The sequence below is a fragment of the Fomitopsis serialis genome, assembly GCF_022376445.1.
Source record: "Fomitopsis serialis strain Sig1Antser10 chromosome Unknown B0H18scaffold_18, whole genome shotgun sequence".
Taxonomy (NCBI): domain Eukaryota; kingdom Fungi; phylum Basidiomycota; class Agaricomycetes; order Polyporales; family Fomitopsidaceae; genus Fomitopsis; species Fomitopsis serialis.
In genome coordinates this window covers 415,873-441,673 of record NW_025954978.1, presented here as the reverse complement: position 1 = coordinate 441,673, position 25,801 = coordinate 415,873, and the positions used below count along the sequence as shown (strand labels likewise).

At 55.1% G+C, this 25,801-nt stretch overlaps 7 protein-coding genes across 7 annotated transcripts; 2 read left to right on the top strand and 5 right to left on the bottom strand.

Annotated features, from left to right (window-relative positions):
• Positions 1–97: 97 nt before the first annotated feature.
• On the bottom strand, positions 98–2,607 carry B0H18DRAFT_995407 (cytochrome P450 monooxygenase). The gene is made up of 13 exons (XM_048045329.1): positions 2,400–2,607; positions 2,207–2,339; positions 1,962–2,150; positions 1,751–1,915; positions 1,599–1,713; positions 1,420–1,548; positions 1,265–1,300; positions 1,135–1,241; positions 1,056–1,078; positions 923–977; positions 733–861; positions 530–673; positions 98–476 (listed from the first exon to the last, which is right to left on the bottom strand). The coding sequence occupies exons 1-13, from the start codon at positions 2,584–2,586 to the stop codon at positions 386–388; spliced, it is 1,503 nt and encodes a 500-aa protein (XP_047895837.1). The 5' UTR covers positions 2,587–2,607; the 3' UTR covers positions 98–385.
• Positions 2,608–3,946: 1,339 nt separating this feature from the next.
• Positions 3,947–5,052, bottom strand: B0H18DRAFT_1117195 (uncharacterized protein; the record flags this gene model as incomplete). The annotated part of the gene is made up of 5 exons (XM_048033539.1): positions 3,947–4,171; positions 4,230–4,272; positions 4,388–4,668; positions 4,761–4,893; positions 4,946–5,052. The coding sequence occupies 5 exons, from the start codon at positions 5,050–5,052 to the stop codon at positions 3,947–3,949; spliced, it is 789 nt and encodes a 262-aa protein (XP_047895836.1).
• A 667-nt stretch (positions 5,053–5,719) lies between these two features.
• B0H18DRAFT_1093795 (adaptin N terminal region-domain-containing protein) lies at positions 5,720–8,625 on the top strand (the record flags this gene model as incomplete). Its single annotated transcript, XM_048032356.1, has 11 exons — positions 5,720–5,929; positions 5,985–6,316; positions 6,367–6,686; positions 6,737–6,888; positions 6,937–7,071; positions 7,125–7,257; positions 7,306–7,470; positions 7,496–7,602; positions 7,662–7,871; positions 7,892–7,949; positions 7,998–8,625. 11 exons carry the CDS (start codon positions 5,720–5,722, stop codon positions 8,423–8,425), a joined length of 2,250 nt encoding a protein of 749 aa, XP_047895835.1. The 3' UTR covers positions 8,426–8,625.
• An 83-nt stretch (positions 8,626–8,708) lies between these two features.
• On the bottom strand, positions 8,709–12,574 carry B0H18DRAFT_1084019 (Frag1/DRAM/Sfk1 family-domain-containing protein; the record flags this gene model as incomplete). The annotated part of the gene is made up of 17 exons (XM_048031735.1): positions 8,709–8,910; positions 8,962–9,079; positions 9,145–9,195; positions 9,251–9,377; positions 9,428–9,487; positions 9,699–9,744; positions 9,803–10,166; positions 10,351–10,593; positions 10,653–10,739; positions 10,788–10,849; positions 10,898–10,908; positions 10,963–11,222; positions 11,597–11,722; positions 11,775–11,842; positions 11,961–12,210; positions 12,269–12,327; positions 12,381–12,574. The coding sequence occupies 17 exons, from the start codon at positions 12,572–12,574 to the stop codon at positions 8,709–8,711; spliced, it is 2,328 nt and encodes a 775-aa protein (XP_047895834.1).
• A 446-nt stretch (positions 12,575–13,020) lies between these two features.
• Positions 13,021–15,992, top strand: B0H18DRAFT_995384 (onanonoxo-7-onima-8-eninoihtemlysoneda). The gene is made up of 6 exons (XM_048045328.1): positions 13,021–13,193; positions 13,244–13,305; positions 13,361–13,472; positions 13,550–13,658; positions 13,782–15,596; positions 15,654–15,992. Exons 1-6 carry the CDS (start codon positions 13,137–13,139, stop codon positions 15,863–15,865), a joined length of 2,367 nt encoding a protein of 788 aa, XP_047895833.1. The 5' UTR covers positions 13,021–13,136; the 3' UTR covers positions 15,866–15,992.
• Positions 15,993–16,078: 86 nt separating this feature from the next.
• Positions 16,079–17,936, bottom strand: B0H18DRAFT_1084017 (uncharacterized protein; the record flags this gene model as incomplete). The annotated part of the gene is made up of 4 exons (XM_048031734.1): positions 16,079–16,527; positions 16,558–17,530; positions 17,583–17,810; positions 17,859–17,936. The coding sequence occupies 4 exons, from the start codon at positions 17,934–17,936 to the stop codon at positions 16,079–16,081; spliced, it is 1,728 nt and encodes a 575-aa protein (XP_047895832.1).
• Positions 17,937–18,593: 657 nt separating this feature from the next.
• Positions 18,594–20,448, bottom strand: B0H18DRAFT_995381 (uncharacterized protein). The gene is made up of 5 exons (XM_048045327.1): positions 20,047–20,448; positions 19,869–19,986; positions 19,630–19,813; positions 19,422–19,573; positions 18,594–19,371 (listed from the first exon to the last, which is right to left on the bottom strand). The coding sequence occupies exons 1-5, from the start codon at positions 20,389–20,391 to the stop codon at positions 18,884–18,886; spliced, it is 1,287 nt and encodes a 428-aa protein (XP_047895831.1). The 5' UTR covers positions 20,392–20,448; the 3' UTR covers positions 18,594–18,883.
• Positions 20,449–25,801: the final 5,353 nt, after the last annotated feature.

The following is a 25,801-nucleotide window of genomic DNA, read 5'->3' as shown; positions in this document are numbered from 1 at the left end:
TCGGTGGCTTCAAGCTTCGACTCGTAATTCAGGCCCCAGGCCGAGTCGCAAAAACTTGGCGACTGCAATTACGGTCTCCGTTCTTAGGCAGCTCGGGTCAATGTCAAATCACCATAATCCTATTCACCCTCTACAGGGCCGGAGTTCTAATCGAAATCATTGTAGCCACCGCCACATGGGGGTTTGTTTCTGTTATATTTGGAAGCCTTTGGACAACAATGTCAAACAAGCCGTCAGAACTCTGCGACGCTCAGCGACGTCCAGCACCGGCCCAGTACATCGACACGACATAAGTAATCATGAGAAAATCCAGAACAGTAGCCTGCTCGTGTCCTGCAAATTATCACGCTCCTGCAGTGTATCCGAGCCGTCCAAGTTCAGGTTGTCACATTGTATGGTTGGTGAGGAAATCGGCCACGGTGCGCTTTGCTTTCTGCGACCGCGGTTTGATGTCACAAAGGAATTCCTTCGGATGGCTACGGAATGCAGCTGAGAACCGTGACCACCAAGTAATGCAATCCTTTCTTACCTGACAAATACTTCGTCGAAAGCGGCAGGTGGCACAATACACTTTCCGGACTTATCGAGGGCCTGATTCACATCAACCGCGGCGATGATGCATGCTGCAGCAAGCCAGACGCTGGAATCGGCGAACTCTTGGCCTGGACAGACTCTGGAATAGTCGCATTCTATCAGCAAGTTGCCGCACCGAATGGATTCAGTTTGACGTACCGACGGCCGAAACCAAAGACAACGTTACGGGGATCCCTGGACGCTAGAGTCTGAGGATCCATCTCCATGAACCGCTCAGGTTGGAATGCGCTCGGCGTTGAGTATAAATTGACGTCATTATTCATCGCCCTGGATACCTCTCGCTATGAGCTTGTCAAAATGAGTAGCGAGCGACCCAGATGTAACGCACCAGATATTGGGTATCACCATTGCATTAGCTGGAATGTCGAAGCCACGTAGTGATCCTGTACCATAGTCTTGTGCGGCAGCCCTGTAGCAGCGTCTCAGCGGGACAAGAACAATACGCGAGTTTATAGTCGCACCCAGGGGAACTGGACTATTCCAACTGATAAACAAGGTCAGGGTCGTGCCGTGAGTTGAATCGAGACACAAAGAACCTACCGCAAAACCTCCCTGATCACGCATTCGAGGTATAGCAGCGACGGCCTGTCATCGAAATCCGGCAGCCGTTCCGTACCAACAACGCGATCAATCTCTGTCCGAGCTTTCTGGTACACTCGGGATGTAGGACCATTGCGAGCATGAAGGTTGCCAGTACGGCAGTGGTCTTGTAGCAGTGAGGGACGGTTTACCATCAGCATTAACAGTATGAGTCAGCGGTCGAACGCACTGTGTCGGTAGCAGCTATATGACTGTCAGCTTGAGCTGACTGACATGAACATGTACAGAATCACCTCCGTATAGGAGACCTGCGGCACCCTTGATTTCATGTTCGTCCTGTTTCTTTAGTGTACCCTTTTGAATGATCTCCTCCAGTAATGATGTCGTGAAACAAGGACGAGCCACACCCTTCATCTAGTCTACTCATTAGTGATAATATCGTACCACGACAGTGAGATTCTCACCATCGCGCTTTTGACCATCTCGTAAGGGGTATCAAGCAGTTCTTGGATGACTTTCTTGGCGGCGGACGCTTTCTTCTTGAACCCTGCTCCCGGAGCCCAAGCAGGCAGTACATCACTGAGGACCGCATTAAGTTCATAACTCTCGAGACAACGGACAGATGCAGGTACATGATGGGAAGAAGTCGACCAGCATTGCCCCCGCATCCCCCGATTCTAGGGTGACGGTCGACGCGCGCTCAGCCAGGTGAATGTACTTGTCGTCGGAGGACTCGACGCAATGTCCGTAAGCGATCTCCATGATCATGGCGGCAGGGTATCTGTACGATATTGAGCAAATGACGAAGGTGCGGTGTGCCTGCTGACCTTCGAATGTGCCCCATAAACAAATGCGGCGTATCCATGAGACCCGATAACAGAGTGTAGGTTTCCCGGCGCTGCAATGGACGATAACTCAATAGAGCATCTTTGTCCTGGAAGGCGCCCGCGATCCACTTTCGATGTCTTCGCCATCTTTCACCATAAGAAAAATGCGTCATGACGTCCCAGCCCATCCTGAAATATATCGTGAGCGATGCTTCTCCCGAAGCCGGCAGCAGGGACTCCCTTACAACTCCTGTAGCAGAATGAAACGAGGCCTATGCGAGTATTTGGCGCTCCTCTTATCGAGAAGCTCTTGTGCGGCGGTCATCGAATTGACCACAATGGCTGGCGTTCGAAACAAACGGGCGTAAATAACATCACCTGTAAGTGGAGGGGTCTCAGCGGGCTATCATCCTGACGAAAACATTAAGTCCGACGCACCGTAGCGCTCCCCCCACTCTGCAAACGTCCTTTGATGTCCCATAGAGGGGAGCTGATGCACGTTGCCGAGTAGTGGCAGTCGCGTGGGGCCTGGAGGCAGGCGCAGCTTGGCAGACGTCCGTCCATGAATCGCTAGGAAGCACGCAGCTGCGATGATCAGTGAGGCTAACAGTATGAGGGGTTCCATCCCCGCAACAAAAGAGTGGGATCAATATTCTACTGGAGCTTGGATGCTAGCGCGCTTTATACGCCGCCAAAATGACGACCCCCAATTACGTCGCACAGGTGCACGCATGCCTGTGCCACAAGACAACATCAGAAGCCACCCAAGCTCCTCAGCATCTTTGGAATTCAACTAGCCAGCAGCTCGCCCGGGATGTGTAGTCGCAAGCACTCGTGGGCGACTTCTGACTCGGGAAGAACATGCCGCTAAGAATGGCGTGTGAGACACAGAGGCTCGGCAGTAGCACCTGCTGCCGGGTTCAACACAATAGCGAACGCACAAGCTCGAGAGAAGCTGGTGGTATTCCACCGATAGAGATCGGGGAACATTCATTCCGTATCTAGATGCTCAGCGAGTCTCTGTGAGAACGTCCAAATGAAAAAGGCGCCCGGGCGGCGTTACCTCAGTGTCGACTCGGAGGTCGATCATTCGGCCGGCGTGGAGTCATAGAGTAAACTTGATGCAATCTTGACGGGAGCGATACACTTCGTGAGACATATCGGCACGTATGCATGATCGCCTCCGACTCTCGCCATGGCGGACATAGGTTTTGCTAATGATTCTGAGATTACGGCGTCACTACAGAGTCGGGTCATCCCAATTGTTTGACGAACCTTGATTGTAGAGCTGCCAATTTGCGTTGAACACACTGGTGTGGTTCAAGTGCAGACACCCTTGCAGCGCTGTGATACTTCATCATCACCATAATCCTGCCGGCTTACCTTTTCAACCTCCCTGGTACTACTGCAACATATCAACAGAGGGCGAGCAACTCGTTGTCCGATACGATATAGATCTACAGCATCGAGAAACAATGACGATTGATCAGACGTTCTCCATGGCAGTGGCTGGCGGAGCGTGTCGGTCTTGCGTCTCTGTGGCATTTCCATCAGGTTTTTACCATATCCTTGGACTTGAAGGAATGTCGAGCCAAACCGATGTTTGACCTAGGGCAGCCGGCATGCGCATAGTGTACGAATCGCTCGACGAGAAGGTCCGACAAAGGTCCGACGAATTCCGTCTGTGCACGTGTTCTTGGGAGAAGTAGCTGAAAGTAAATACGAGCGCCTGTTGTTCTGGCAAGCAAGCGGTTGTTTGTACATATTTGAAACCAAAGCTCTTGGTCAACAAATACAAATTGATAGTTTTGCCCGGCGGAGTGGCTGGGCAACGCGTTTTCTTATATACCTGCCGCCTGAGACCTCGCCGTATTAATACAACAACAAACTGGTTCTTTGACTATACATTTGTCTAGTTTGGTGGATTGAAATTGGCTGCCATTCCGGAATGCCTTTTAACTCCTATCGAACTCGACGCCCCATTGTTACACGTAATCGCTGGAAACTGGACTTGTCCGGGCTAGGTCAGGAGCCCCGTGCGACACGTTCGTCGCGACGCCGATCGGGGTGGCAGTCCCGGATGCGTGGAGTTGTCCGCCTTGTTCCGCCTGCTCCAGTGCGCGAAGGACTGCGGTAAAGTCGGTCATCTGCCCAGGCGCATAGCGCTCAAACGTGGGAGGTCGGGCGTAAGCAACCTCGGCCACCGTCATCTACAAATGCATAAGAGTCATCATCTCAGGCGTCAGCTTGCGGTATGAGTGCGCTCACTAGTATCTCGGCGGTCAAGCCCTTTATTGGAGAAGCAGTGCTCCTGAAGCGGTGCATGCGGTAAGTGGCATCCCCGAGAAATGCAAGGCGGCGGTCATCGGTGTTCTGTACAAGCGGGTTATTATCACATCGTGATGCATTCAATATAGCCGACCTACATGAAGCTCGTCTTCGTAAGGCCAGTCCGTCGACCCTTTTCGACGAGCGGTTCGCCCAGCGCGATAGTGGGGTCGAGCATGGCTTCGAGGGGATGATCGAAGATGTGCGCCACTTCGGCTTCATTCGCCTTGAGGTTATCCAGAAGCGAAAGATCGTCGAGGAGCGCGATCACGGGCCGGACGACGACCTTTCTATTTGACAGGAACGGTCGCAGGACGGAGACAGTGTGGATTGAAGGGGAACGTCGAGGCAATCCCACTTCTTCGTTTGCTTCTCGAAACTAATAAAAGGGAGAATCAGTGGTAAAACGAAGTCCATCCAGGGCAGAAGGACGAACAGCTGTAAACACAAGGCTAGCGTCATCCTATCAACCTTTCCTCCAGGGAGAGCCGTCTCCCCGGGATGTGCTCGCAGGAGTTTGGATCGCGTGGTGAGGAGAACCCGGAGTTCATCCGACTTCTCGTATAGCAATACAAGAACCGCTGCCAGTACAGCTGAGCTAGAGCTGAAGCAATGCACGTGAGAAAATAAAGCACGGCATCAAAGTCAAGACGTACATATCTATCTCTCCTGGTTGGTGAACACCCAGATTCTCGATGCATGACCTGGACTTGGGTGATAGGGTTTCGAGCACAGCGGGGGGCACCTGGAAAGCCTTACTCATGGATGCCGACTTACGATGTCTGTTCATGTTGGCGAGAGCGGTTGCGTGAAGTCCTGCTGCGCCGTCCATGTTGTGCGGGTATTTATGCTGTTGTGGCTGCTGCCAACTTGGACGAGCATTGTCTGACCATTGTGGCCACTCGTGCCACCGATCGGTGTTGGGATCTTGTATCGGAGATCCCGAATCTAGCACTCATCCTCGCCGAGTCCATGCGCCTCGCGTCTCAGCTCTTCCGCCACAGCTCTGCTGCTCCAGCTTCATCGCCTCCAAACTCGTCGACCAACGGCCATCTGATTTCAACTGCTATCTGTTGCCAATTCTGCAATATTCGTGAGGAGGCTCGCAAGACTTTGGCAACTGCGCTGGCATAGTACGACTGTGGCTCGCAGTATCGCCGCACTAAGCGGTAGCATCTCGTTGACCATCCTATACTACGACCTAGCCTTGGCGTTGAGCGAATATCATCTTCAAAGAGAACGCAGACAACTCTCTGGCATCTGGGGACGCATTGGGGAGAGTAGACATACATTCGGCTTCGTGGTACTCACGACAGTACTCCGCTGAGAACGGTTGAGGTGTTTTCGTTGGAGAAAGCGGCAGAGGTGCGTGGGAAATATATCACAGCATGAACCACATTACAATGACCCATGTAGACCGACCGCGCAACATGGACTTCAACTCACTGGCCGAGAATGCGTCGAGGCTAGGCGCACGTCTGCAGGAGACACTCTCTGAACAGACACGCGACCTGAACATCGCCAGAGCTTCCAGCTCAGCCTACCTGGACAATCCCGAAGACAAGGTACGAAACATAAAGAAGCAGCTGGACTCGAACAGCGACAGGGAGAAGCTGGAGGCTATGAAGCGGCTCATCGCGGTATGTCCATGCATACTGTTGTATAGCGCTCATAGTTACGCGTACGCTCTGTCAGCTCATATCAAAAGGCCGCAATGTGTCCGAGTTCTTTCCTCAAGTGGTGAAGAACGTCGCCTCGCACAACATCGAAGTCCGCAAGCTCGTATACATCTACCTTCTCCGTTACGCGGAACATGAGCCCGAGACCGCCCTTCTGTCAATCAACACATTCCAAAAGGACCTGTCGGACTCAAGCCCACTCATTCGCGCAATGGCCCTCCGCTTGCTGTCAGGGCTCAACATGCCAGTCATTGCCAGCATACTCGTCATAGCCATCAAGAAGGCAGCCTCAGACATCAGTCCCTACGTACGTAAGGCCGCTGCGCTGGCCCTCCCAAAATGCTACAAGTGCGTATTATATTCTCCCGTCCTAGCTCCCATGTGTGACCCGCCTGAAGTCTAGATCCCTCGCACCAGCCTGAGCTCATCCAGGTCCTGACCAACCTCCTGCGTGACCGCTCGCCGCTATCTATAGGCTCTGTCGCAGCTGCATTCACTGCTGTCTGCCCGACTCGCTTAGATCTACTTCACCCTCACTATCGCCGGCTATGTCGTACGATCATCGATGCGGACGAATGGGGCCAAGTCGATCTACTCAACCTGCTCACCCGTTACGCGCGTACGATGCTTGCACGACCGACCGAGGAAGTCGATGCGGACCTTCGCTTACTCTTGAACTCGGCTGAGCCCCTCTTCCAGTCGCAAAATCCAGCGGTGGGTACTATGCCCGAATTATTCAATGAGTCTGATACGAGCGTGGCGACACAGGTTGTATTGGCTGTTGCCAGAGCTTCTACTATCTCGCGCCGCAATCGGAGGTACCCAAGATCGTGCTGCCGTTACTCCGCCTTCTACACGCCTCGCGCGAAGCCGAGCGGGTCGTCCTCGCGTATCTTCTCATCGCAGCACGCACCCTCTCAGTGAGCCATTCCTTGCCACGTTGAAGCTCTCGTACTGACTTGCAACAGCATGCTATCGCTCCGCATTACGCACGGTGTCTCGTGCGCGCTGACGATGTCCGCCAGACGAAAGTCGCCAAGGTCCGCCTCCTACGTGCACTCATCACACCGGAGACCCATCCAGCGCTCCTCCGCGAGTTCACGGTCAGTGCAATTGAATTAGGTACCTCGTACACTTATTCATCAACGCGTGGCAGGCATATGCTGAGGACGCGGATGACGCTCTTGTGGCGGACTCCATCCAAGCAATTGGGTATTGCGCGCGAATTGTCCCGGAGGCAACGCAGCACTGCCTGAGTGCACTCATGGGGTTCATTCAGAGCAAACATGGTAAAAAAGACGCCCTCCTGCAGTCCCGCATGTACTAATTCTCTACAGACAGCATCGTCGCGAATGCGGTCATCGTCCTCAAGTCCCTCGTTCAGATTCGCCTTCAGCAGCAACAGTATGTACCTGTCAACGGCGACCCCACGACATCACCACTCTCCATCATCGCCCGCCTCGCATGGCGTATCGACGAGATCCGCCACCGAAGGCACGCGCGTGTGTCCTTTGGCTCGTTGGACAGTACGCGCCGAACGACGTGCAGGCGAACGGGTAGGCAAGGGCATTGAGGGCATCGCGGAATGGGCACCTGATGTCCTCCGTAAGTCTGTGAAGGTCTTCATGGAACAGGTACTTCACTATCTGGGTTGTGGCTGGTCGCAGTGGGTCCTGACCCTTGCTCCGTGTAGCCGCCAATGGTAAAACTTCAAACGCTAACGCTTGCGGCGAAGCTGCTCGTGCTTTCTCCAACGAACCGCACGCTGGCGCTTTTAACCCGACATGCACTGGCGCTGGCGCGATACGACCAGTCGGTGGATGTTCGCGACAGGGGGCGAATGCTCAGCGCACTCCTGGTGGGTGTCGACGCGAGCATCGCGAGCCCCTGGAGAACGGCTGGTGTCACGCTTCGCGGGAGCAGGTCCGTATGATCCTGTTCTCGGGCAAGTTGGGTGTCGCAGAGGACATCTCTCGACATGGCGAGTACGTTTAAGTGCGAGAGTGACATGGGCTGACGGGGATTATAGACGACGATCGCTTGCCATTCGGCACGCTCAGCGCTGTCACAGGGAAGGAAAGTCTCGAAAGCCACCTCCCTGACTGGCTGGAAGAGGGCACGGAGTCTTCTCTCCGCGATTCGGAAGAAGACATGCCAACGGCGCCCGTGATCACTCAGATTTCCTCACAGGCCTCTGTTGCGCGCCCGATCTCAGCCAGGGCGACGCCCGTCGTGCTGTCGGCGTCGGACTCCCGCGCAAGCTCATTCAGTCGCCAAAACGGCACCAAGAGTAACTGGGCAGACTTGGATAAGTTCTACGAGGATGCAAACGAAGAGGAAGAAGAGACGGAGAGCGAGGAGAGTGAAGACGAGAGCGAGGAGGAAGACGAGAGCGGCGAGGAAGAGGAGGAGAGCGAGGCAGAAGACGAGAGCGACGATGGCCGAATACACAGGTAACAAGTACATACAACGCATTTACAACAACAGTGTTGGAAGTTTCTGTCCTCTCCGTACGCAAGAAACAGGTCCGTTTGCACAACAATCGCTACAACAGAGCATCGTCGGGGATTTTGTAATACAGAGGCTGCTCACGGAGTCAGCAAGAGGTACCGTGGCACAGGGATCACACCTCACCGTATCGAACACATGATAGAAATGGCCACGCTTGCCACCGAGTTCGGGATAGTACTCCATTGGGAACCACTGTAACGCTCTCAGTCAGCCTCGACCTAACTGGCTGTTACTGCATAATTACATGGTCTTGTGGCAAGCCTTCTTTCCATGATCTCGTGTACCGTGCCTCGCGACTCTCGTCGGAAACTTCAGCGCCATGTTTGGGAAGCATGAATTGTCCTATTTGCAGCTCCGTATCGGTAATCGTGCTTCGAGATACTCGAGCGTATGCCGTCCGATAGAGACCGCGATATAAGATGTATTCACACCTAGAGGTGAGAATGAGCGACGTCCAAGACGGCTCTAACACTGAAGCTTACCATCGATCCCAATCTTCCTCATCGATGTCGTGGACACGCCCGTCAGTGACCATTATTCGTATGGGGCGGCTAGAAGGAGACGATGAGATACATCGAAGAATTGGACGTAACACCACGTCTCGATGCGAGCGGCTTCGTCACAACATATCCAAGGAAGATTACAGGCTTCGGATAGGGCTGGACATATGCGCGCTAGTTCGGTCGCTTGAAGTTCACGGTCAAGCGGGGTTTCCTCTGAATTACAACACTTCATTCCCAGCCTGGCAGATCACACAGCGATGCAGCATACCTTGTCCATTGTGAGCGACGACCACCGTCACGTTTGTGCCATACATATCCAAGACAGCTTCAATGGCAGGAGCCAGCTCTCCGTGGGGAGAAGGGAGGAGGTGGTGCGTGGAACTGAGGATCGGAAACTGTGGAGGGTGAGCGATGTACGATTTATCAGACAAGTTGTCAGTCTCGCCTTGGATAGCAGGACTGCTCCCCACGTGTGTTGATTGGGACCGGGTCCGATGTCGACATACTAGACAATGTCAGCAAAGAATGATTTGAATAGGAAGCAGCACTCACGAAGCCGAGTTCCTCCGCCATGACCCGCGTTCTGTCACAATTAAGTCCTCCTGTAGATCATCGCGAGGGAAACCACTCACAAATCACGGTTGCCGAAGACAGTCCGCTGCGAGGGAAAACGGTGAGACAAGCGTGTCATGGGACAGAGAATTATAATAGCTCACATGCAAGTCCGTCTCCAGCAGACCAACCACGTCCAGTTCCATGTCCCTATTAGCCGCCGGTGGAGGTGAGGACATGAACTACCCTGTGAGCTAGTTGAACTTACTTGATCAGATCCCTCATGCGCCGCTGACTGTCCTTCCCTTCGTTGTCGATGCCGAAATGTACAGTCCATATCCCAGTGCGCACGATACGAGGGCCCGGTCTGTGCGGCTGGATGATCACCGACGGCCACCTGTACAGCGACACAAGCAGAGACACAACGGACAACACAGCAATTGTGCTCCCCGCCGCTACGCGAGCCCGTTTGCTCATCGTGGCCGTATTGAGTTGCACCCTCCCTCTGAGTGCCGGCCATCGGAACGCCAGAGCAAGCCCCGCCATCTGCACCATGAGCACGATGCCCGTGTGCTCGCGGAAGTACTCGCCGCCAGGGACGAATGCGTACGCCACCGTGAACACGTTCGCGACTACGAATACGGACACGACGAGCCACGCCACGCCGAACGTACGCGCGATCCGCCGGCAGACGCCGTGCGGTGCAGCATTGCAGGAAAGACCGCCATGAGGAAACGGCGAAGTTCGCGCCGCCGGCGTACCCCAGCCATCTTGTAGGCATACATGACGTACGCGCTCACGCTTCCGTAGGCGAACCAGAGTGGGTGCAAGAATGCATCGAGGCCTGTGGAAGACTGACTGGCCAGAAGCAAGGGGAGTAGAAGACCGATGCCTGGGCGACGTGCGTGATAGAGCCGTGAAGATGAGGCACCGGGCCCTTGAGAGGATATCCAGTCCAAGACCACGCAATGAGGGTGCTAGAATCGGCAAGCATACAGTGCATAGTGAAGATGAGGCTCCCGAGCGAGATCGACTCCGCTAACCAAGACCACTGGGAGACTGGCGAGCCAGTGCTAGCTTCCCGGAGGGTGGGGACGCGAGCATGCTGGTTGTCGGACGCGTAGCGTAGTCCAGGATGGCTATACAAGCTAAAATGAGCCCTGTTTTGTTGTAGCCACCCGAATGCTCGTGCACGATGGGCCACACTGTGCATTGTCAGTGTCGGAGCGCAGTAACCGGTCAGACGCACACACCTGGATTGTTCGAGTGGTTCGCGTGTTTTGCGATAGATGAGAGGATAACCCTAAGCCCGCGACTATACGGCCAATCAGACCCACTATCCCCCTTGGATAAATGAGCGTACGAACCAATCGCCTGATATGACACGTCCGGCCCAGTCCAGTCGACCGCAGCACCAATAGTCGCTACCGCAGTAGCAAACGACACCACGAACAGCCTATGCAAAGGACTTCCCAGCCTGTACGCTGCCAGCCCAATCAAAGACAACACATGAAGCGTCGTCCTTCCCGCGCGAGTGCGACACCACTCCGCAAACGGCGGGATGCCGAGCAGGAAAGGCGAAATGGTGGAGAGGAGCGAGAGTTCATGCCCTGCAATGCCCAACTCCCAGACTGAGAAGTAGAAGAGCGTGGGGGTGAGGGATGTGTAGATAGACCAGTATATGTACGCTGGGAATCGTGGCTATTAGCGTCCACCGGATGCGAGACATAACGTCATGGTACACACAGAGGTACAGATCGCTGACGAAGTGTTTGGTGAAACTCAGATGGTGTACTGCCTTCGCAGCGGACGAGGACGAACTGTCAACGTCGGCTGATGCCTTCTTGTCGGAGACCACCGTTGTCGACGGGACCGTCGGGACGTTCACGGTGGTACTCTTGGCCGTCACTTGAATTTGGCCCGGCGCAACACTGCAGTGTCCAAAAAATCAATAGAGATTAGGCAAGGCGATGAATCCGTGTGTACATGTCATTCGAAGCTCCTTCTAGAGAAGTGCCTACTGCAACCTGATGCGTATCGAGAGACCACAACATGAGTACACAGAACATGATGGCAGGAGGAGGGCGTACTTCGATATTAGTAGCCTCAAGTTCAAGTTCTGCCGCTGAGTCGAACATGACATCGAAGAAGATGAGTCCCCATTCGAAGAAGCTATACCGAGTGTACGCTGCCAGGGGAGGACTGAGCTCAGTTCTCAACGCAACGAGTGCAAAACTAACCTCCGGGTACGCGATGAACCTTGTGCTGAATGAAGAAGTAGATCATTGGTACCATGGACACGAAAAAGCTCGGTGAATGTCAGCCTCTAAGTAAGCGAGTGGTCTATGACCGGCACATACATCGTGGCCATGAACCGCCTACACCGCGTCAGCAGGATACGTGACAGTGGCGTAACTTGGGCTCACCTCCTGCGGCGGACGTGTGTGTTTTGTATAGGCGTACAGGCGATAGTGCCGAACATCCATGGTAAATTGAGTACAATATAACTTATCATGAGTACGTCGTGTGCGTCGTGATCGTCCGTGGAGGTGATGTAGACCCATCCTCCGCAAGAAAGGGTTCTGAGTACACCGGAAAACATTACTAGTCCCGGAAGACTTGAAGACGGCTTGCGGTGCATATAATATTGCAAGAGAACTATGATCAGACGTGGCCCTGGTGTTCATGTTCCGGTTAACGGCTCTAGCCACAATCGGAGGCAGAGATAATTCACCAGAGTTCAGAGCAATGAAGATCTGGAAGATGTTGCGCTCCGGATACCAGTCGCCAATACTGGTCCGAATGCCAAGTTTAACAACGCAGACGCGAAACCGGGTGGAACTCACGTCGCAGAAACAGACGGGAACCATTCCTCGGGATATCCAGCTACGCCATTCTTCACGATCTTCTTGTAGTGCAGAGCACAACCTATGGCCAGTGCGGACAGAAACGCGGTGAGGGCGAGGACAGTATGCGCCCTAGCGAGATAGGCAGCCTTGAACACAAGCCGCTTCGGCCTGGCAGTCTCCGTTGCAGACATTTTGAAGGAAACAAAGGGAGCTATATCACAGTGAAGTTCATGTACAATTGCAGGATGAAGACGCGTAAACGACTGGAGCAGGTCGAGGATTTAGTAGCTCAAGTTGAAGTCGCCCGATGCCGGTGCCGGCGTGTCGGCCGGGTTCGGGACGTTGAGCGCTGGGGTCCTGAGCGATACTTGATAGTGTTGGTACAGGTCTTCAGCGAACTATGTAGAACCCGGCATCAGATATTCGTCAGTTCTCTGAACTAGAACTTTGAGCACGGATGTCCCGGTGTGCGCCAGTGGGTGGTGGCAACGCAGCACACGGCGGGCGCCTATTGGGTGCGCGCTTCCGACGTGTTGTTTGTGTGTGTTGTCCAAGAGCCTCTGAATTCAACAACAACAAACAACCACAGGCGCTCCAAATTGGGTTATGCATTTTGTGGCGGTCAGACCACCGGTGCGTTCCTCCCGCGGACATTGTGCGGAGTTGTGGCAATAGTGCTACAGTGTCATGCCTTGTGCAGCGACATTGACTCGATCTTGATACTGACCGTCTACGCTGCCATCTGTGCTGCTTATGTCTTCGCTCTTCAAAAACCTCCGAATTCATCAAGTTTTCGGAGCGAACACAGATGTTGGCAAACAATAATAACCACTGCTCTTGTCCGGGCATCTGTTCGGCAGAACGTCCCAACCCACTATCTAAAACCTGTGAGTACGGGACCGCTTGAAGACGCAGATGACAGGTCAGGCAGCACTGCAACATTTGTGTAGTCGCTGAGACTCAGACCTTCCTTCTAGACATGTCAAGTTCTATGCCAGCGCCGAAGGCAAAGAGATGCATGCGAGATGCTTATTTCGATATGACGACCCTGTCAGCCCGCATCTAGCGGCCAGGCTCTCTAACAAGCAGGTAGGGCTTCCGACTTCTCTAGTGTTTCCTGCCTCCGCTGAACCTATGTGACTGTATGAAACTCACCCTAATTGAAGACGGAAGCGCCTTCCGATGGGGCATTTGTTACCGCTGTAGCTGACCACATCAGGCGCACAGCACAGCAAACAAGTCGTCCTTCGCACATGTACGTGGAAACTGCTGGAGGTAAGCTGCGCTTCACTCATGACTCGTTTTGATTTCCCTGCATCTCAATCGTGGTCGGGGTCGTATAGCAAATCATCACTTGTCGCATCCCAGCCTTGAGTTACTAATAGACAACTACCGCAGGTATCCATAGCCCGACATTATCCGGAACAACGCAAGTCGACGCCTATAGGCCTCTGTTCTTGCCGACTATTCTGGTCGGCGATAGTCACCTTGGTGGTATCTCAACCACCATATCATCATACGAGTCTCTCTCGCTCCGCGGCTACATCATCGACCTAGTCTTGCTTTTCAAGGATGCCTACTACCGCAACTTCGAATATCTCACACCCTACTTCTCGGAGCGTGGTATCCGTGTGCTGCCTGTGGACCCTCCGCACAAGCGACTCACCAACCCCGATGAAGAACGCGTGGAGATGGGCAAATACTACTCTCACCTCGTACCGGATTCCCTCCAAGGCGGAATGTTCGACGCGCTCGGACATCTGGACAAGTGCCATGCGGACCGGATCGCGGAGCTCGACTCCATGCCACGGCGTACCTCTGACACGATCTGGTGGCCATTCGTGCAGCACGGGCTCGTAAAAGGGCCATCCGACATCAACGTCATTGACAGTGCCTCCAAGGATTTTTTCTCCATATATAATGGCCACAGAGCAACGGCATCTCAGGACACTGCCACTACGTCTCTCCTCGAACCGCAGCTCGATGGTTCTGCCTCCTGGTGGACACAAGCCATCGGACACGCGCACCCATCGCTCACTCTTGCCGCAGCCTGCGCTGCAGGCCGCTACGGCCATGTCATGTTCCCCGAAGCGACGCACGCGCCCGCCCTCCGGCTCGCGGAGCGTCTCGTACACGAAGGACCGGGCAAGGGCTGGGCCTCGCGTGCGTTCTTCTCTGATGACGGGTCCACCGGGATGGAGGTCGCGCTCAAAATGGCTCTTCGTGCGTATGCCTCTCGCAACCCAGGAGCGACGGCGAACGGGGAGCGTAGGAAGGATCTTGGCATACTCGGACTCAAGGGCAGCTACCACGGTGATACGATCGGCGCGATGGATGCTTGCGAGGAGGGCGTGTATACATGCGAATGGCATGATGCCAAGGGTTGCTGGCTCGACCCGCCCACGGTTTCCAACAAGAAAGGACGAGTTGTCGTATCTCTTCCTGCGTCGATAGCGTCTGCAGCAGATGGGGCAGTCAACGTAGACGTTGGATCGCTACAACAAGCATACGACGTCCAATCTCGTCTGGACACCCCGCTCGCCAAAGTCTATCGTGGCTTCGTCACCACTACGCTCAAGAAACTGAAGGAGCGCGGGATGCCAGAGATCGCCGCCCTGGTGCTCGAGCCACTCGTCATGGGCGCAGGCGGCATGATTTTCGTCGACCCACTCTTCCAGCGCGTCCTCATCGACGTCGTCCGCGCCTCCGAAGCCCACCCGCCCGCGCACGGAGGCTGGTACGGCCTCCCAGTCATCTTCGACGAGGTCTTCGTCGGATTCTACCGTCTCGGTCTGCGGACAACGGGTCCGCTACTCGGCGTCAACCCCGACATCTCCGTCCACGCGAAGATTCTGACGGGCGGGCTGCTCCCACTGGCGGTGACGCTGGCGTCCGACTTTATCTTCCAGGCGTTCAACAGCGACAGCAAGCTGGACGCGCTTCTCCACGGGCACAGCTACACCGCGTATCCCGTGGGCTGCGAGGTCGCGAACGAGACGCTGCGTATCGTGGAGAAGATGGCGGAGAGCGGACAGTGGGATGATGCGCGGGCGAAGTGGGGGGTCGTCGAGAGTGCTGGAAAGCGGAAGGAGACGTCGGTCTGGAGCCTTTGGACCCCGGACTTCGTCGACAAGCTTGCCAGGCTGGACGTTGTCGATGAAGTCATGACCTTGGGCACCGTGCTCGCATTCAAAATCAGAGATAGCGCTGGCGGTAAGCTACTACCTTCTATCCAAACGGGTCGCCAGGATGCTCAAACATCTCATACAGGCTATGGGTCGCACTCTGCACAAAAGCTTCTACAGTCCCTCCGTCTTCCGACGAACAAAGACGCACCCTCCTCGGCCCCCGGTGGTGCACCCTTCGGAACGCACTACCGCACACTGGGCGACGTTGCATACTTCATACTTAGTTTGAACACAGCGCCGGCTGTTGTGGACACCATGCAGAGTAGAATTCTTGCAGCTTTGCAGTCCAGCTGAGCAGCGCTCCGTTGGTATGATCTTCAGCAGAGCTACTCGTGGAGTCCGACAGTGTAGCAGCGTAGCACCAATGGGCAGAAAAGAAACATGTCTATCAGATACACGCTAGAATATTGAAAAGATACAATACTAATGCCTATGATACAATGGGCGCTGAATGTAGATAGCCAGAACGACAAAGCAAGATCGACAGCATATCACACGGACAATGAATCACTCGACACGTTCCCTGGCCTTTGCCCCCTTCCTCCGCCGTGGAACAGGAGGCGGGGGGTCATCCTCATCCTCGTCGTCCCCGTCGTCCTCGACGCCTTGGACATGCCCCACGCCCACGAAGACAGGCTTGCCAGCAGCCCCGCCGCCTTTGAGGAAGCCCTTCTTCTTGCTTTTCATCCCCACGCCGACGAGCTCGCTGCTCTCGACGCCCCCCGCCAACTCGTCGTCCGAGAGGGCGTCCGGATCCCAGAGCCTATCGCCCGCACGGCGCAGCTCGTCATCAAGCGTGCGGCGCCTCCGTGCTCGGTTCGACGGAGCCTCTTGAGACTTCGCACTGCTGTGCGCGCTGGTTTCGCGTGATGCACTTGACGAAGTCCTCGAGCCAGACTTCCGCGCAGGCCGTTTCTCTCGTGTAGGATGTGGCGTCGAGCCGGGTCGCCCCAAGTCTGGGAGAGACATCGAGAGGGGGTCATCACCGTCCGACACGTCCTCATCGACCATAGGTGCAGGTTGTGGTTTCGCACGCTTGCGTGCCGGGGCGGGAACTCTTCGGACAGGCGTAGGCGGCATGGGTGAATTCGGTGGGCGACGCGCGAGGAAATCAACGTAGGGCGGGGTCTTTTCTTGACGAGCTGGTCGCGGTTGCGGTTGGAATACTGGGTTGGGCTCCGGAAACTCTGCATCTACGTCGATAACATCGCGTGAGCTGCTGGGCTTCCGTTGATCCACGCGTCCTGGCGCTGAATGGCGTATACGATTGTGAGGTGGAGTGGGTGGCAGGCGATCATCTGCATCTTGCTCATTCTCGTTCTCGTTCTCGTTGTCCGAGCACAGCGACGGAGTGGTGATGTCTGTCTCGGTCGTTGCAACCGAAGGCCATCCTCGCGGAGGGACATGATCTGGATGCGGGAAGAACAGTGAAGAGTTCGCTGACGTCTGTGAGGATTGTGAGGACTGCGAGGACGCGGAGGACCCGGCGCTAGTGCTTGGCACGATGAACGTTGTATTGCGCTTCTTTGACGGCCCTGGATCCATGTCACCGACGAATAAAGCGTCGCGTTTCCGCTTTTCTCCGATGTTGTTTTCGACAGCGCTGAATGACCTCTCCCCAGGGACGTATCGAGGCGGTGGCATTGCCCTACTGTCACTCTCTCCTGTGCTGACCTTGCGCAACCGCACGGTCTTCATCTCTTTCAGGAAGGCAGCCATCTTGTCGGATGGCACATTGACCGTGGGTTGACCTGCTCGACGCGTCCGACCAGCTGCAGCGTTGATAGGGGCTTCAATAGGAGGTGTTGTTGGTTTCAGGTGCGCACGGGCGGAAGCGAGGAATGAGTTTGCGCGTGCACCAGTAGGCGTGATGGGGGCTTTGAAAAGTTTCGCCGTAGGCGGTGGAGGTGGAGCCGGAGGTGGTTGTAAATGACTAGAACCATCGTTCCGAGCTGCAAGCTACAACAGATAATTAAGACCTCCAGTTTCCTTCTGCGACATTGACACGTACCTGGGCTCGCAGCCGTGTGATCTCTTCTTCCAGCATCCGTATACGTAGTTTATCGCATTCACGTTCCTCGTCGTCTCGGCCAGGCTCGTCGCGAGCTTGCGCCTCGCGAGCCGCACGCAGCTCTCGCTCTTTGCCGCGCACCTGCACTTCGCCTGATGTGTCCCACGCGCGCTCCTTTCCCTTCGCCTTCTCTGACTTCTCCGTAGGGGGCCGAGTCTGCTCAACTTTCTTCGTGCTTGGGGGAGTTGGGCTGGGTGTACGCGGTAGCCAGCTGACACGGCGCTCTTGGACTTCAGGGGTAGGCGGCGAATCGGGGATTAGAGATTCCGAGCGAGGGAACAGTGAGCCAGGCATAGTGACAACCTCCTTTGCTTTCAAAAGCGGTGGAAGGGGTGGAGGTGTAGGGGATGGTGCCCTCGAGCTGGGTGTGCCATTGATCGGAACGGTGTACTCGTGCGAGTAAGACGTCTCTTCCTCGTACGGCTCAACACCTCTGCTTCTGCTTCTGCTACGAGTGGGTGTCGGAGACGGTGAAGACCGTCCAGTGGGAGTCTTCTTCCTAGGTCGTCGCGCTCTTGGGGTCTCTGGATCCGACTCGATGTGACCGCGCGCGGGCCTTCGACTGGGACCAGCATCCACCTGCACGTCCTCCTCGCTTTCGACCTCAGAGCGGACGCGTCGATGCACGCTATCCTTTCTCCGCCTCTTCTTGTTGGTTGCATTGCCCTCGAGTTTGACGCGTGAAGTCGAAGCCCGTGGCCGCGTTCGTTCTTCAACCTGCAATGAAATTCTACATGGAACTCGCGCGGAACGGGCATCAGTGCTCACATTGACTTCGCTCCCTCCCACCGCTGTAGTCACGAAAGACTCGAGCTCCCGCGTCACGAAGCTGAGAACGTTTGAAAGGATGCCAGGGCCGGGCGCAGGCTCGGGCGGGGGGCACGCTGTCGCGGGGCCATGGTGGCTGAAAACAAGATCCAACTGGCCGGCAAACAACGATCAACAAGCGCTCGGGCCGACGCCTTCCTTTTCAGGCGAACTGTCGCTGCCGCCTGTGCGCCATCAGTCTACACATTTATACTGATCTACCGAAGAAACAGCGAGACGATGGTATGCTGCATGACAACATATATAGGCAATCATGTTATAAGTTACTGAACTACTCCTATCTCATAACACAACAGAGTCGGAATATAGTCGTGCCAATGTGCGTCGTCGTGCCAAGGTCGTCTGCAGTCCATGGATCATTACTATACTACAATAGATCGTCCACAAGCTGCCCGCCGGACGTTAACTTACGCTCAATACCCGCTGTAGGAGCTGTACATAGGAGGATTCGATGGAGCGGCGGAGGTACGCTGACCCGCGGCGACCGTCGCGCGAACCGCCGCGTACGGGTCCGCGTACTGCATCGTCCTGCTGACCCGCGGACTCTCGCTCGGTGGCGTCGCTGTACCTGGCGCGCCAAAGCCCGAGGGAGGAGGGTCGGAGAATGCGCCGTACGCGTCTATGCTCGGCCGTGGCTGACCTGGAGCATTGTACGAGCCTGCGGGGGCGGCAGGGAAGGAGGGCGGGGTGTATGGTGTGTCGGCGAAGGGCGAGTGCGCGTCATGAGAGTTGTACGAGGGTTTCATGTGGTATTGCGACTCTTCGTCGCCATACTCGTCGCCTTCGTGGGACGCGACCTCGGAGAACTCAGCTGGGTGGGTGAACGGTTGGTCACGTGGCCGCGTCACTTTGCCGCTGCGCCAGTTCATGATCGTCAGGATGAGTGAAGCCAGCCAAAACCCTGTCGAGCTTCCATGAGCAAAGACCACAGAACGGTAGCATGAGACGCACCGAATGCCAGCCAGAAGAAGACAGCTCCAGCCTTCTTAGTCGCACACCACCCAGACAACCCGTTCTTGAAGCTGTCGCCCAACTTCTCGTGCGGGTCGTTGTCCGCGTTCTTGCAGCCAGGTTCCGTCCACGCCGAGATGGTGACAATAAACCTGAGGGACAAACAGATCAGCTCAGTGTAGACGACAAGAGACCCGAGTGCACGTACGAAATAAGGAGACTAATGGCGGTACCCGTGCCCGTGAGGATGAAGCTCACGCGGAGCTCGCTGAGTGCGCGTGCAAGCCGTGCGCCCTTGTTGTACTTTTCGTACACCACAGGAACGAAGAGCAGGAATAGTGGGAAGAGGAGCCCAATCACAGAGATGAAAAGCGCAAAGCCGGTAAGACCCGCTGAACAGCGACATCAGCAACGATGAAGGATAGCGCGGAATAGCAGGCGACGTACAGGGCCCGACTTTCCACTTTGCCTGAAAGGCAGCGACGCTGGCAAAGCAGCACATTGCCAGGAAGTTGAAGAAGGACTGGGACGCATGGAAGATGATGGAGGGTTTCGAGACGATCATCTGTGCAAATGAACCGGCGCGTCAGCAAGCCCTCAACGACAGCAACGAGAAGAGATGAACCCAGATCCATAGTGTCCAGAGGATAGGTATGAAGAGCAGAAAGACGAGATACCATCCCGTCTCTGCAGACGTCGCCATAGACGCGTGGTGGGATGTTGAAAGGACATGAACATTACGTAACCACGGCGAGGGCGCTGCTACGAAGGCATCGCGAGCGCCGCAGCCGGGAGCGTCCGGTGCCCGTCGGGCCACGCCAACGAAGAGCAGGCAACTCACATCGTCCTCGAAGGGCAGCATCCCCGTGTTCCCTATCCCTCCGGTGGTGGACATGGGCATGGGCAAGGTCGGTTTCTTCTCGGGGAGAACGCGCGAGACCGCGTCTTGTAGACTTTCGAGCAACGGCATGCTGCTTCTGCGTGGCGAGGTGCGAGATGTTCCTCTACGCTTTCAGGTGAAGAGGGAGAAGCAATAATAGTCGTGAGGTGGTTGGACGAAGCCTGTGTAGAGTGTAGTAGCACTGATAGCGTGTGTGGTGGGTGAAGATGAAGTCGTGCGGTGCAGGAAGTGTGTCGCGCTGGCGGAGATAGAGAATAGGGTGCACAGCAATGAGCAGCGTATAAAAGAAGACTACAGGAATAGCCTCCTCGTCGTGCAAAGCTGTGAGCGCAGTGGTCAAATCTGTGAGCGCACTCAAGCACCCGCGGCACCGCGCGCCATGCTTCCGTAAGCAGACCTGCCTGCCACAGCCTGAGCATCATCATGATTCGCCACAACCCCGTGCAGCGCAGCGTACGGCGGGCACAGCCAATTGGCTATACGTCGTCGATGATTCATTCAGTAAGTAGGTCATTTTGGATGTCGTGTCATCTTTCTCACCTGTGGTTCGGTACTGTACACGGAATACAGCGAAGCATCCCTGGATACTACATCTTGAAGCTTGAAGCTTTGAAGCCGCAGGGCCCGCTCGAAGCATTAACCTTGCCATCAACTCAGACAAGGTTGCCGCTAACGTCGAGGGCGCTGAAGTTTGAACGCCTGACGCCATGGCGAACGCGCAAATTTGGCGATGCTGTTGACGAATCAGACATGGTAAGACAATGTCTAGTCAATGTTGCCCGTACTCATATACTCCTTTCCTCATGTGACATCGTGTGCCCCACTAGAGGACTCGGATAAACCACCGTCCTGTCCAAGGATCTCACCCGCACCCATCTGAACCAGCCTGAAGAACAGGTGCCCAAGCGACGGCGCGGCTAAACAGCAGCGCCAGCATAACGGGGGTATACTTGCAAGATAGTTCCTTGCCTTGAGCGTGCTTGAAGGTATGAAACACTTACACCCGGAACCATAACGAGTCCTGAGTCCTGAGGCCTAATTCGCAGCGGTCGGAGTCACGTACAATAGCTCCTGGTGGAAGATAGCAGGGAGAGAGAACGTACCGCCAGTGGTCCAGCCGTAGAGGCTGAACGGAACGATCAAGTGAGTTGTCCACCTGCTCCGGGTCGGCGAGGCAATAGCCCACATACCAATATGACATCCGAACAGACTCCTATAGACCCTCTGTGTGGGATCTCGCAACTGCTCTGGTACGTATTCGCGAAAACGCACAGCAGCGTAATTCACCTGAGCTGACTGGAAAGTCCACCGGATCAATTACGAACCTTGTACGAACCTGTCGGCACGATATGCAAGGCCCCACCCCGAGTCCACCTGTCGCACAGGTGAGTTCCTTTCCTCTGCATTGTTCGCGGACTTCGTTGGACCATATGAGTAAATCTCACTTTGTGCTGCGTTGCGGTGTAATTCAGCGGCGATCCTGAATGTGTGCTCTCGCCTCTACCGCAGGCGGCAGACCTCGAACCCTTTGTCTTCAACTCTGGAGCATTCACCCGCACTGGGCCTGTAAGTGTTAGCAGACCCTTAGGGGGAGGTAGAAGGCGTGTTGAGTTGTGACGGCTGTCGCTCGGGGATTGGTCTGCCTGAGCCACTGTGTACCGTCGGTATTCGCAGAGTGAAGAATCCATTCAATCGATTACTGATTATTTGTCCTGTCACACAGATGTATCGGCCTCACTGCAACCTGTCTTCCCGGTCGGGTTGAGGGATAACCCAAGAAACGGATTGACGAAGTCGTTCCTACTAGCAAGCGTTAATGCTACGCACCGATAAATGTCTTTTGGTGCCCTTTTATCAAGTTCATGAGGTTCTACTAACTAACCAAACCCAGAATCACTCCGTGATCTACACGGACTGTGAGTAGAGTCAAGCACTCGATGAGATAGAAGTATGGAAACGCTCGCCTGAGGCATATGACATGCAATGCATACACAGTATACCGGACACGGTGGTCGTTGGACGACAATCATGTTAAATGGTTCTAAATGTCTGTTAGTACGCTGATTCACTGATTCTTGAAGCAGAACATCAACTGATGGCAAGCGTACGAACGTGTATTCTCCTGCAACGGTTACATCTCCGAGCCTACCTAAAAACGTGGCGACGTACTAGAAGGAGCTTTCATCGCGGCGGGCCTGGGGACCTGCAGGGCTTTGCGATGGAGTTCATGATCAAGAACTCGATTGAATGAGGGAGGAATGGGTTCTTACGGGACCGGAGATCAAGGCAAACTTACGGCAGCGCTTCTCCAGGGAGACCCCGCCGAGATAAAGCCATGCAAGGCTGCATATATGCATGTTATCCTCATCAGCAAAAGTGCCGGATAATTATCTCACAAGCGGCGAGTTGTGTTACTTACCTCGTAAGATTTGACATTCGCTCCAGATATAACTAGAGAGAACGGGAAGACTGCAAGAGGTGGTGTTGGATGTAGATAGCTTTCTGAGATGCCATTGTAAGTCGACAACGTACCAGACTTGTGAAGACATGCGCAGAGAATTGGCACCGCTTGGTGCCGCTTTTAAGATGAGCGCAGACGGCGAGAGCGGACGCGTAATCTGTCTAGATACTATGAGTATCGTCGAGTCAGCATGTCAGCGCGATCTCCGGAATAAATTGAATTAGGACCATTCAAGTTTCAGGCTGCGCGGCATGTACCCATCATGTATGACACAGTTCCTGAGGTATATGCTGACCTATCAATATAGATTTCGATCGGAAACGGGGAAGTTGCAGGCACGTACGGGCCTATGCAGCGCGGGTAGGCTCAGAGCGGCGACGAGGCGCATACTACAGGCTGTTCAGGTCATCCTTCGGGCACAAAAGTCGCCTTTGGGGCCTATGCAGGCAGTTGCGAACGAGGGCATGAAAACAGCGTAAAGGATGGGGAGGTACACCCTCAAGGCCTCATGGCACGGTGTGACTTAGCAGCACATCGAAGTCCGCGTCCTGGACCTCAGCCGCAGTAGGGACGTTCAAAGTTGCTGGAGCTCTGGAGCTCCAGCTGGAGGACGCTGGAGCTTGGAGCTTGGAGGCGGCGGTTCTCGGGGTTTGCCGCTAGGCTTTTCCGAGGCGTGCGCGCTGGTCACTGTCACACGCCGGTAGCATGTGTGACTTCCCTAATGCAGTATAAGTACCATACACGCTCGATGCTCACCACGCCTTGCATCTAGTCTCTTCAGAAACACTGAGGCAGCTCGTGAGCTCTTTTGGGCTGTCGTAGATAAAATAGGTGCACCACTGTGCGACACGAGAATTAGGTGGCCGCAGTATGCTGACTAAGCTGTCAGCCACCCATAAGTTAGTCCGATGTAATGGGCAAGGTCGGCTCAGGCGGTCGTAGTGGCTACGATCGCACGGGACGGCGGAATGAGGGAGAACGGTCACAGTACCGACTCAAATACTAATGTTGGAAAGGCGAGAAACTACGGTACAGGCTGGCACGATATATCTACGTGCTGACATAAGCATGTGGCGCGCCCGTTACATCCGAACAGCGCGAACGAGTCTCTGTGTTTCCTAAATTACAGCCACGTACTGTAGTTTTAATATTGCTGTAATGATCAGATTGTATGCTGTGGGCGAGTGATGCTCCGATCCCCGCTGGTGTAGGGTGGTGTAGTCGGTGTTGGACGAGCTGTACTGCCTAATTGGGCAAGTGCATCGTCGAATCCCTAAACCGACATGCTCAGAGTGTCGTGCAGTGGCGGCAGAAAGGTGAAAGTGCCAGACCGTGAAAACACCTCCATTCAAGACTACTGCGAAGAATTCAAGCCTGAATACCCAGCCTAAATGTCCAATAGGCCTCGTAGTATTCGCGCCACACACTGTGACATGACATAAGCACACTGTGGCTGGAATTTCCGGCGAGACCACACCGGTCGCGCGGCTGACGGCATCCCCCGAGGGCGAGCTCCAGCCTCCAGCCTCCAGAGCTCCAGAGCTCCAGCAACTTTGAACGTCCCTAGTGCTCGACTGCACGCGGTCACGTGGGCGCATATAGCCAGTCTTGAGATCTTGAGACGCTGTGTCGTCTCTCAAATTCTTCTTCCACAACCACCATCCTCTCACTTGCACACTCCGACATTGTCCTCCAAGTACCTCGCTCTCGCCATCCCCTTTACTGATTGTGAACCAACTCTATTGTCGCCGCTGTTATCCCCGCCCGCCGGTTCCACCTGCCCGATCTCACGCGCCCACCCGCCCTTGCATGCCTGCCCAACCATCGATCTCTCTTGATTGTTCTCATCACACTTCTATCCCGCTCGCCTCGTCCTTTAACTCGTTTGCGCTGGGGGTGCTGCTCCTGGTGCATATACACATTGTGCTGTCGTCAATGAAGTCGACGATGGCCGCGACCCCAGCCCCGGCCCTCAGGAAGAGCATCAGTATATGCATGGGTATCCCGTACTCTACCCGGGCCCGTACCCGCCCGGGTACAAACCCGCCGCAGCGGGTACGGGTGTGCGCGGTTGGCGCGGTTGGCATGGACAAGGCAAGGTCGAGCGGGTGAGCAGGCTACGGGCAAGCATTCGAGAAAGCGAGTACTTATGGGTGAGCGGATAAGAACAGGCGGGCGAGGAGCCGCGAGGAAGCGAGCCGAGGCGAGCGGACGAGAGGGTAGGCAAGTAGGCGAGGAGGCGGGTGAGTAGACGAGGTGGCAGGAGAACCAGCAAGAAGGTGAGCGCGGGCGGGCAACAACAATCCAGCGGCGAGTGGACGAGCGGGCGGGAAAGGGCGAGCGAGTGCGTAATGAGCCGAGCGCAGGCTGGCGAGAAGCCGAGGGTAGGCAGGTGAGTGGGCGAACCAGCAGACCGGCGGGCTACTAGCTAACAAGAGGGCGAGCTAAAGCCGACAAGACTAGTGAACACGCTCTTGAACTCCACTGAGCTGTCCCCGCCGAGGGACTACAGCCGCCGCGACCACGAGCAGCTCGACAAACTCACCGTCATCGACATTCCGGGCCTCGGCTTCAATGACTATGTCAACAAGCGCGACTCGCGAAGTTCAACCTCAGGACTTCACCACTTCCGCCACTGGAATCTCGGTGAGTACCTACCCTCTTCTGTTCGCATTGTCATCTAGTTAGTGATGCTTATTTAGCTGCTCGATCTGCGTCGTTGCGCGTGACCATTCAAGGGCTTCTGCCCACAGTATTGTCGGTATTTCTCGACTCGGACCCTCATTCTGCTCATATACTTTGCACCAGAGTTCATTCGCCACGTCTGGCGCTCAGCTCGTATCATCCCATTCCTCTCTTCCAGTTTTGATCTCGCGGTCTCGCCTCGTCAGCATCGCGCCGGTAGTACGTTCAGCGAGTGTGTACGTTATTTGACGGTGTGTAAAGGCTGTATTATATTTTTTGTACCTGCATATGTGGGTATGAATCTCTGTCAGCGATGTGCGATGTATGGTGAAG